The sequence below is a fragment of the Callithrix jacchus genome, chromosome 2 (genome assembly GCF_049354715.1).
Source record: "Callithrix jacchus isolate 240 chromosome 2, calJac240_pri, whole genome shotgun sequence".
Taxonomy (NCBI): domain Eukaryota; kingdom Metazoa; phylum Chordata; class Mammalia; order Primates; family Cebidae; genus Callithrix; species Callithrix jacchus.
Genome location: NC_133503.1, coordinates 107964354 through 107976449, shown reverse-complemented (window position 1 = coordinate 107976449; position 12096 = coordinate 107964354). Strand labels below are relative to the sequence as shown.

Genomic DNA, 12096 nt, shown 5'->3' with positions numbered 1-12096 from the left:
AAACATTTATTTGTTCTTAGAAACAAGTAAGAACAAACATATTCTTAGAAACAAATAAGAAACATTTATTTGTTCTTAGAAACAAATGTTTTCTTTGAAAACATTAGATTTAGTGTCGTTGGTGATGAAAATTTTTTAAATCCCTAGTCTAGGTTAGTGACTTCCGAAACATGCAAACAACGTAAAGTATTACAAGAGTTTTCTATGAGCTTACCAAACCACACATCTGAGATGATTAATATATTTCAAATTAAATTTGTTGTCTCTTCTGATCAAATATAATATGCATATTTTATTTGATAATTTGAGAACTAGGATGTTTTGCATTAGGTATTTCCTCTTTACATTGTCACCTAATTCTGCAAAGCAGTCCACCCTTTCACTTGCTTTGTGTCATTTACCATTATTTACTTGTAATACTAAATATACATGTAGACACATATACAAATAAAAAAAAACCGATCTGATGTAATAAAAGTTGGCCAAAAATACATACCAAATATTCTGAAAATCACATAGCTTACACCCAAGGCCAGAGAACGCAGTGTTTCAGGTACAACCCTAAAATTAAATAGTAATAATATAGTCAGTACATCACTTTTATTAGCAAAGAATTTATGCTGTATATTTTTTTCTGGTGCATCAATTGTACTAAGAATCTTGAGCCAGTTGACGGAGTTTAAGCTGGCCTGTTAAAGGACTGCAACTCCCCCTTTCTCCATATCCTGCCCCTTGCCATCCAATTCCAAAGGTCCTTGATCTTCCAAAAGAGGGAGGTTTTTATGGCCCAAACCCTCTGCCCCTGCTCCCTTTCCTTTGCTGGAAAGAGTACTAGATTTTATACTTATCGTTTTTCATTCTGTCATGTACACCTATTATTTTAGAATTTTTTTTTTCACCTGTGAGATTCATCCTCCACATTTTTCTACCTTTCTACCCTGGGAGGCTGAGGTAAATGGACTATATCAATGGGCTCTCCTGTATTCTGGCTACTGATTGGGACACTTCTAAGTGAGAGGAAAGTGAGGTCGAGATCTGTATTCCAAGGCTCTCTCCCGGCAGTTACCCAGGCTGATTGTGTCCGATGGGCGAAAGAGTCCTCCCTACAGAACCCCTTTTTCCTTTCCAGCCTTTGTTTCCCTTCGGGCCTGGAGTGGAAGGATACCAGAGATAAAGCACTATTTTTTGGAATTCCTTACCTCTTACCTATATTTTAAATAGTCACTTTATTCAACCTTACTAAAATTGTTCTAATTTGAAGGTGCTACCTCTTTCATGTTTGACCTGTGACTACTACACTCACTATTTAAAAGCTAAAATAAATGAAAAATAGCTTTTCCAAATACAAAGAATGAAGATTGAAGTATTTCCTACTGATCAAACCAAATATTTATTTACAAAAGAAAAAAATGTACAACAGTACATATTAGGAGTTGGAAAATAAAAATACAGTTAAAAATAATTCTTAAACATTTTAGGAAGTTAAATAATAAGTACTATATTATGAGTGGGCATTTAAAATAAACTCAGTGCTTACTCTTTGTTTCTTTGCCTTTAAACTTGGAGAATAAACTGTATTATGACCAATATTTCATCCAAATAATCCATTTATAAAAATATAGCATATACACAGTATTTTTTAATATTTTGCAAAAAGTGAGAATTCTACCCATATCAACCTAGTAAAAATATATTCCTTCCCCATATATTTACTATTAGAAAAATAAAAACAAATTAACCAATTCTCAAATAACTAAATTTTTAAATAAAAAATAATTTATACTTTTATTATGAGCAGATTCGCTATGAGAGTTAAAAAAGTGTCATGTTTTCTAATCACACTTTAGTATAGTTTTTGATATAAAGTGGAAATGCTGCCTAACTATAATACAGTGTTCTCCTTTATTTGGCATAAGTAGTTTTTATATGTCATATGATATTGGAACTATCTGAAGCACATATATATCTGACCATTATTCATAAGGAAGCAGTATTTATGTATCTTCAATTTGACTGCAACCCTCTTTCTAACTAATATAGAAAACAAGATGAAAGATTAATAATTTCCAGGTTTTTCCAAAATCAGTTAAGTGAATAGCACAAAAATAACTAAGAGATATGTATGCAAAATTAAGATTTTAATGAAAAACTATAGTGCTTTAACAATAAAAACTAGCATTTAAAAATTAAAATTTAATTTATAAAAGAATCATTTAAGAATTTCGTGAAATAAACAAAAAATATTGTCAATACTCTCCCAAAATGTAAAAGGAAGTTTTCATCGTCTTTTGTATGGCCTCTAAATTTATATTTTTAGTCCATATTTTTCTTATGAACATGGATTCTAAATGTAAGTTGCTGTCTTGCACAAAATCTGTTCTTCTCTTAGAACTGCGTTAAAAAAAAATAATAAAAATAAAATGGAATCTTCATTTAGGCACTTCTCAAGCCCAAATGTTGTAAAAAGGCATTTTTGAAAAGATCTTTTTTTTCTCATATACCACAGCTAATCAGTAGATCCGATACTGCCATTAAATTCTTTTTCATGTCTCCCTTTTGATTTTCATTATCTCTAATACCACTGCCGAATTTCAAGCCTATAGCTTCATGAAATAAATGAAACAATTTATCTTTTGACAACCATCCTTATCCCTTCCGTACATTCTTCACCTAAGAACTAAAGTGATTTTTTAAGATGACATTCTGATTATTCTACTGCTTCACACTAGGATCCTTCAATGTCTTCCCATTGTTCTTAGAATTTAATCTAGCATTGCAAAGAAAATTTGAAATGGTCAGCCTGATCTAATCAGTGTTATTTCCTGCCACCTCCAAACTTTTGCCCCATCACCCTCCTTGCTTACCGCATTCTATAATAGAACACTCTTATAAAGCTACTTCTCCCACCAGGCATTTTGCATCTGTTGTTCCCACTGCGTGAAGTACTTATCTCTCATATTTCAGGGTTTGGTTCAAATGTAATTTCTTCAGGAATACCCTCCCTGAATCCCCAGAATAAGTTAGACTATCATGTAATTTTCTCATTGTGTTTTTCTACATTTTGTTCAGGGTATATTTTAATATTACAATTAAATATTTATTAGTGAAACTACATTTTTTTTTCTTCTGTCTACCTTGTTACATCTAACATTCATCAGAGGAGCAGAGATCTGGTCGTTTGTGTTCCTCTTTTATTCCACATTTTTCCTTAAAGTGTTCACCCCCTCTTTTGTTTGAATCCACAGTGATTACCACAATTAAGGGACATAAATATGTTAAAATTATTAGGACAAAGGGAAAATGTTAAAAAACTAGTTTTTTTAATGAGCTTCTCAATGGAAAGATACAGATAAATCATGATTCTTTTCTGTTTATACTGAAGCCCTTCACTGCTTCAGATTTTAGAAAACTTCTTAAGAGGAAAAATTATTTTGTCATTCTTAGCCCCATGTGATCGCTGTAAACTCTGCCTGTTTGCCTGTCTTCTGGTTGTGACCCCAGCATGGGCCTAGTCCAGATTGTCAGCATCTAACCTGCATCAAGAATTTGGCAAGTACCTGACAGGAAGCTTTAGATGCCCAGTTCACCTCTGAAAGCTTCTGCTCTCTCTGGAATTTTGATCCCTTTAGTCCTTGGCTTCTTTTTGACCTTAAATATATGACTTTTATCATTTAAACCAGACTTTCCAGTGTCCTCTATAAGAGCATTAACCTGTTGCAAATCACTGAAAGCTATCCCATATCCGTGGCTTTAATGATCACTTATTTGACAATAATTTCATATTTAACATCTTTAGCTTTGACTTTTATTGAACTTTTAAAAATTGAACTTTGTTGAATTTGTGGAATACTGTTACATGCTTTGGAAAGCAAAACAATGTAAAGAAGGCACACTGGAGAAATTCACTCGCTTACATTCCCATCCTCTGTTTATCTGCAAATAGGTAAAGTTCTTTCTGTAAGGTTATCTATATCATATCACACATAATATTATATGTAGTATAATATCATACAGATAATGTAATATAGATAATAAAAATCTGAGAAAAAGTTAAGTGCAAAGGAACAGGCTGGTTGAAAAAATGATTGCAATTCTGAGCAATGCAATATTATGCAATCATAAAAAATAAATAGAGAGGGTCTCTATGTTTATATAAAGAGAGATATTAAGAATATATTGTTACATTAAAAATCAAAATAGAGCATGGTGAATACAGTATGCTACCTCCTGTGTTGAAAGGACAAATATTGAGATGTATATTTATAGTTACTTGTATATGTATAAAGAAACACTGAAAGTATAAAAGAAAGTAATTTAAATTGTAATTTTTAGGAGATGGGTAGCAATGGAAATAATTTTGGGAAAAAACATATATCATGCCACACCAGAGCCATTTTTCAACAGTCCATCTTTGTTGTACTTATTTAAGATTAAAATTCCCATATGAGTTGGGGTTTCTTTCTTTCTTTTTTTTTTTAATTATACTTTAAGTTCTGGGGTACATGTGCAGAACATGCAGGTTCGTTACCTAAGTATACACGTGCCATGGTAGTTGGCTGCCTCCTTCATCCTGTCATCTACCTTGGGTATTTCTCCTGATACTATCCCTCCTCTAGCCTCCCACACCCTGCTATCCCTTCCCTGGCTCCCACCCTCACCCCCCAACAGGCCCTGGTGTGTGATGTTCTTCTGTTCCTGTGTCCATGTGTTCTCATTGTGTGAGAACATGTGGTTTTGATTTTCTGTTCTTCTTCAGTTTGGTAAGGATAATGGTCTCCAGTTTCATCTATATCCCTGCAAATGATGTGAACTCATCCTTTTTTACAGCTACTTAGTATTCCATGGTGTATATGTGCCACATTTTCTTTATCCAGTATATCATTTATGGGCATTCGTGTTGGTTCCAAGTCTTTGCTATTGTAAACAGTGCCACAATAAACATGTGTCTTTATAATAGGACAATATATAATCCTTTGGATATATACCCAGTAATGGGATTGCTGGGTCAAATGGTATTTCTATTTCTAGATCCTTGTGGAATCACCACACTGTCTTCCACAATGGTTGAACTAATTTACACTTCCACCAGCAGTGTAAAGGTATTCCTATTTCTCCACATCCACTTCATCATCTGTTGTCTCCTGATTTTTAATGAGAGTCATTCTAACTGGAGTGAGATGATATCTGAATGTGGTTTTAATTTGCATTTCTGTAATGACCAGTGATGATGAGCTTTTTTTCATGTCTGTTGGCTGCATAAATGTTTTCTTTCAAAAGTGTCTGTTCATATCCTTTGCCCACTTGTTGATGTAGTTTTGTTTTGTTTTGTTTTGTTTGTTTGTTTTTAAAGTTGTTTAAGTTCTCTGTAGATTCTGGATAATAGTGTTTTGTCAGATGGGTAGATTGCAAAAAATTTTTTCCCATTCTGTGGGTTGCTGGTTCACCCTAATGATAGTTTCTTTTGCTGTGTAGAAGCTCTTTAGTTTAATTAGATCCTATGTATCTATTTTAGCTTTTGTTGCCATTGCTTTTGGTGTTTTAGTCATGAAGTTCTTGTCTATGCCTATGTCCTGAATGGTATTGCCTAGGTTTTCTTCTAGAGTTTTAATGATGTTAGGTCTTCTATTTAAATAGTTAATCCATCTTATTGAACATCCTTAAAGAAAAGAATTTTCAACCCAGAATTTTATATCCAGCAAACTAAAGCTTCATAAGTGAGGGAGAAATAAAATCTTTTATGGACAAGCAAATGCTGAGAGATTTTGTCACCACCAGGCCTGCCTTACAAGAGCTCCCAAAGGAAGCACTAAATATGGAAAGGAGCAATCATTACCAACCACTGCAAAAACATACCAAATTGTAAAGACCATCGACACTATGAAGAAACTGCAACAAAAAATGGGCAAACTACCAGCTAGCATCAAAATGGCAGGATCAAATTCACACATAACAATATTAATCTTAAATGTAAATGGGCTAAATTACCCAATCAAAAGCCACAGACTGGCAAACTGAATAGAGTCAAGACCCATCAGTGTGCTATATTCAGGAGACCTATCTCACATGAAAAAGACACACATCGGCTCAAAATAAAGGTATGGAGGGAGACTTACCAAGCAAATGAAGAGCCAAAAAAAAGGACAGGTTTCAATCCTAGTCTTCAATAAAACAGACTTTAAGCCAACAACGATCAAAAAAGACAAGGGCATTACATAATGGTAAAGGGATCAATGCAACAAGAAGAGTTAACTATATTAAATATATATGCACCCAATACAGGAAGACCCATATTCATAAAGTAAGTTATCTATTACCTACAAAGAGACTTTGACTCCCATGCAATAATAGTGGGAGACTTTAACACTCCACTGTCAATATTAGGCAGATCAACGAGACAGAAAATTAACAATGATATCCAGGACTTCAACTCAGATCTGGACCAAGCAGACCTAATAAACATCTACGGAACCCTTCACCCCAAATCCACAGAATATACATTCTTCTGAGCACTACATCACACTTATTTCAAAATTGAGCACATAATTGGAAGTAAAACACTCCTCAGCAAATGCAAAACAATGAAAATCATAGTGGTCTCTCAGACCACAGTGCAATCAAATTAGAACTCAGGATTAAGAAACTCACTCAAAACTGCACAACTACATGGAAACTGAACAACCTGCTCCTGAGTGACTACTAGATAAACAATGAAATGAAGGCAAAAAGAAAGATGTTCTTTGATACCAATGAGAAAAAAGATACGGTGTACCAGAAACGCTCAGACGCATTTAAAGCAGTGTCTAGAGGAAAATTTATAGCACTAAATCCCCACAAGAAAAACAAGACAAGATCTAAAATTGACACCCTAACATCACAATTAAAATAACTAGAAGAGTAAGATCAAACAAATTCAAAAGCTAGTAGAAGACAAGAAATAACTAAGATTAGGGTGGAACTGAAGGAAATAGAGACACAGACACACAAAACTCCTTCAAAAAAATCAATGAATCTAGGAGCTTATTTTTTGAAAAGATCAATAAAATAGATAGACTGCTAGCCAGACTAATGAAGAGTTGAGGTTTCTTTCTACACTCTCTGTTTGTTTGTAAGTCACTACGATTTTTTTTAATTATTGAGATTTTTATGGTGCCTTTTAGCTTATGATGGTAGGCATCAACTATTGTGCTTCTCTGTTTTAGATTCCCAAGCTACTCTTGCTTGTTATTTTTCCATAAGAACTTTAGAATCAGGTTATATAGTTCAACAATTCTACTGGTATTTTAATTATGTTAAAATTATAAATTAATTTAAGGAGACTTGATATACTTGTGGTGTTGGCTTTCCTATTCAATAACACAAGACACATCTTTTCTGTTTGTTCAAGTCAGACTACTTTTGTGTGATATTTGAGTGTGCGTATATACATATATGTGTGTGAGTTTTTGTTCACTTTTTTTAAAGTATTATCTCCACACAGGAAACTGTAAAAATAGTACAAAGCATGCTGTTTATCTTCTCCCAACTTCTCCCAATAGTGATATCTTGTATACATGTAACACAATACACATCTTCTGGCTGGTAGGGACTCTGCAGGGTCCTGAGGCAGTACTGGGTAACACATGTTCAGGGGGCTGGGTATACTAGCTCAGGTCTCTCCTTTTCCTCTTACAGAGCCATGAATGCTTCAGTCTCATGACCTTATCTCATCCTAATTACCTCCCAAAGTTCCACCTCTCAAATACAGTAGTCAGATTGCCCATTCTCTTAATACTATTACAATGGGGATTTAGTTTTAACGTGAGTTTCAGAGAGAATAAACACTTAGGCCATACTAATCATTTAAGATAACATTTCTTGAATTCTTTCATATCAAAACTCTTTATACTAGTAGGGCATTTTGTTGATGTTGAAATAATTTGCTTAAATTTTATTTCCTTGAAAATTGTTTCTCCAGTCTTCTAATGATGAATACTGCAATTCCAAAATCTGACTCCAAACTTTTTTGCTTTCCCTATTCTTAGATGACAAGAAGTTTACTTTTTTTTTTACATTTAAATTAACTAATTTTTCTTTGACATATCACAGTATTGATTGTTCTGGATCAATTACCCTAGACACTTAGTGTGCTATTTTAATATGGACATTCAAATCTTATCTTATTTTAGTATTTATTCATTATTTTTATTATTTCAGTATTTGTTTATATATATCATTATTTCAGTAAAGTTTAAATAAATTCAAGATTTAAATATAATTGTTTGATTGTTTAGGTGTTCTTTTTTAGGAATTCCAATTATATGTATCCTCAATCTTTTTTTTCCCCTATTGTTTATATTTGTCATTTTAATATTTTATTTTTTTTAGAAAGAAATAAAGAAAAAGTGAGAGAAAGAAAAAAGAATAAAAGAGAGAAAGAAAGAGGAAGAGAAAGAGGGAGAGAGAAGGGGAATCTTGGTCTGTTGCCCAGGATAGAATGCAGTCTACAAATGGGTATTAAAAACCTCTTTTATGCCAATAAATGTGCTTAACAATGGAGACAGGAAGGAAAAAGGAAGAAAAATAACAAACAAGCAGCCAATCAATATTTCATTTAAACCCGTGAAATACTATGCAATTGCTGAGGAGTGATTTACTTCCAATTTTGTGATCACTATTAGAACAGGTGTGATGTGATACTGAGAAAAATGTATGTTTTGTGGATTTGGAGTGGAGAGTTCTGTAAATGTTTATTAAGTTTACTTATTTCAGGTCTGATTTCAAGTTCTGGATATCCTTGTTAATTTTCTGTCTCGTTGATCTGTCTAATATTGACAATGTAATGTTAAAATCTCACACTATTATTATGTGGGAGTCTAAGTCTCTTTGTAAGTCATTAAGAACTTGCCTTGTGTATCTGGGTGCTCCTGTATTGGGTACATATATATGTATGATCATTACCTCTTCTTGTTTCATTGATCCTTTTACCATTATGTCATGTCTTTCTTTGTCTCTTTTGATCTTTGTTGCTTTAAAGTCTATTTTATCAGAGATGAAAACTGCAACTCCTGCTTTTTTTTCTCTCCATTTTGTTGGTAAATCTTCCTCCATCCCTTTGTTTTGAGTGTTTGTGTATCCTTGCATGTGAGATGGGTCTGGATGCAGCATACTGATGGGTTTTGGCTTTTTATCCAATTTGCCTGTCTGTGTCTTTTGATTGGGGCATTTAGTCCATTTAAATTTGGGATTGATATTTATATATATGAGTTTAATACTGCCATTTAATGCTGGCTGACTGTTTTGCCCATTAGTTGATGTAAATTCTTCATTATGGTGAGGCTCTTTACCTTTTGGTATGTTTTTGGAATGGCTGATACTAGTTGTTCTTTTCTGTGTGTAATGCTTCTTTCAGAAGCTCTTGTAAAGCAGGCCTGGTGGTGATAAAATCTCTGAGTACTTGCTTGTTGCCAAAAAAATTTTATTTTCCTTTCACTTACGAAGCTTAGTTTGGCTGGGTAAGAAATTCTGGGTTGAAAGTTCTTTTCTTTAAAGATGTTGAATATTGGCCCCCAGTCTCTTCTGGCTTGTAGGATTTCTGCTGAGAGATCTGCTGTAAGTCTGATAGGCTCCCCTTTGTGGGTAACCTGACCTTTTTCTCTGGCTGCCCTTAGTATTTTCTCCTTCATTTCAACCCTGGTGAATCTAATGATTACATGCCTTGGGGTTGCTCTTCTTGAGGAATATCTTTGTGGTGTTCTCTGTATTACCTGGAGTTGAGTATTGCCCTGCCTTGCTAGGTTGGGAAAGTTTTCCTGGATAATTTCCTGAAGAATATTTATTCCTGTTTAGCCTTTTTTCTCTAACCTTGTCTTCTGATTTTATTTCATTAAGTTGGTCTTCGACTTCTGATAACCTTTCTTCTGCTTGATCAATTCGACTGTTAAAACTTGTGCATACTTCACGAAGTTCTCGTATTGTGTTTTTCAGCTCTATTAATTCACTTATATTCCTCTCTAAATTATCTATTCTCATTAGCATTTCATCGAACCTTTTTTCAATGTTCTTAGTTTCTTTGCATTGAGTTAGAACATGTTCTTTTAGCTAACAGAAGTTTCTTATTATCCACCTTCTGAAGCCTGATTCTGTCACTTCATCACACTCATTCTCCATCAGACCTTGTTCTGTTGCTGATGAGGAGCTGCGATCCCCTGTAGGAGGAGAGTCACTCTGATTTTGGGTATTTTCAGCCTTTTTGTGCTGGTTTCTTCCCATCTTTGTGGATTTACCCACCTGTCATCTTTGTAATTGCTGACTTTCAGACTGGGTCTCTGAGTGGACATCCAGCTTGTTGGTGATAAAGTTTTTTCTGTTTCTTAGTTGTCCTTCAGCAGATGCCCCTCCCCTACAGTGCTGGACCTTCCCAGGTTCAGCTGTGCTCGCTGTGAAACTCTCAATTTTCAGCGCCTCCAATTGCTGTTTTCTTGTGGGGGCACTGCACAGCTGAAACAGCGGCATTGAGGTTCATGGCGCTTTTCTTCCCAAAAATCTCCTGGTGTGGCTCCCTGCTTCAGTCCCCCCTTTAATGAGCTGAATGTGTGACTGCCTTCCCAGAGCTGCAAATGCCAACTAAAAGCGCACCCAATCCCATATACTCCATACTGAGAACCGCCACACCACGGCACCGGCAAAACAGCCACGGTGTTCAAAAGAGTTCCACTGGTGACTCATGGGGCTCCTCTGCTGGGAATCTCCTAATCTGTGGGCCACAAAAATTCATCTGGAAGTGTGGGGTCCACTCACTCTCTGCGCTTTCACTCAGAGCTACAATTCTGAGCTGCCGCTAATTAGCCATCTTGGATCTCTCGCCTTTTTTTTTTTTAGAGAGTTTCACTTCTTGTTACCCAGGCTGGAGTGCAATGGCACAATCTCTACTCACTGCTACCTCTGTCTCCTGGATTCAGGCAATTCTCCTGCCTCAGCTTCCTGAGTAGCTGGGATTACAGGCACATGCCACCATGACCAGCTAATTTTTGTATTTTTAGTAGAGACAAAGTTTCACCATGTTGACCAGGATGGTCTCGATCTCTTGACCTCATGATCCACCCGCCTTGGCCTCCCAAAAGTGCTGGGATTACAGGCATGAGCCACTGTGCCTGGCCATACTTTGTTTCTTTATTTTTATTTTATATTCTCAATATTTTTTCTCTCTCTTTTTTTGATGACCCTTACTTGATTTCTAGGTTGTCTTTTCTTCATTTTGTGATTTATAATCTAGGTTTTATTTCTGAAACTTTTTCTCTTATATTTAGTTTCTGAGTTCTGTTCATTCTTATTTCAAGCCTCCTCCATCTAGTTCTTTTCTTCTGTTCTGTGGCCATGATTGTTTCATTTTTAAATTTTAAACTCACATGTACTTACGTTTATATTTTTATCTGATTCATGGTAAATTTTTTTGGTGAGTTTTGTCTATAGTAAAGTAGTATTTGATCATTTTTATTTGATTCATAACAGTTATTTGTAATTTTGTACATAGGTAGAATCTTTTCCTTTTCTACTTACTCAGATTTGAATGAGATATATTTTCTTAAGCTAAAGAAAGTTTCCAGGGGTGGAGCATAGGCCAAGCTTTAAACCTCCAGGTTATCTCTTCTATTGATATAGTAGAGTTAAATAAGACTCCCATGTGTAGTAACACTTTCTCTGCCTCTCCAAATTTGTCCTAGTTCAGAGTTTTACTGATAGCCCAGGGTTTCTAAAATCTCTTCACATTTCTTACTTTCAAAGGTTGTATGCATTTCTTTGCAGAAAGTGTATTTCCTGGCTGTTTTGAGGTGTGCCATGTCTGGATCTCCTGGGAAATTTTCAAGCCTTTTTCTCATTCTTTCCTGAGAGATTCTTCCTTGACTTATCTACCTAAGTCTTACTTCCAGAAGATCCATATCAAGACCAAACACTCTCCTTCAGAAATACATGTTGGAGATATCTGTGATCTGTCAGTCCTGGGGTCCTGTCTATATTTTCTGTTCCTCATAATATTTTGCTGAATCTATAATATGGTTTCCAGTCCTGCTTAAATTTTGGCAACACTTATATGCAATTTCAACTTTGTCATTTTTTTGC

At 34.8% G+C, this 12096-nt stretch overlaps 1 protein-coding gene across 2 annotated transcripts in view; it reads right to left on the bottom strand.

Moving 5' to 3' along the window:
* The window catches only part of SLCO6A1 (solute carrier organic anion transporter family member 6A1), a 144001-nt gene that overhangs the window by 21908 nt on the left and 109997 nt on the right, over positions 1-12096 (bottom strand). For both annotated transcript variants that reach the window (XM_035291167.3, XM_078365866.1), the window contains exon 11: positions 497-561. In XM_035291167.3, coding sequence (XP_035147058.2) covers positions 497-561 — 65 coding nt within the window. The remainder of the gene's footprint in view (positions 1-496; positions 562-12096) is intronic.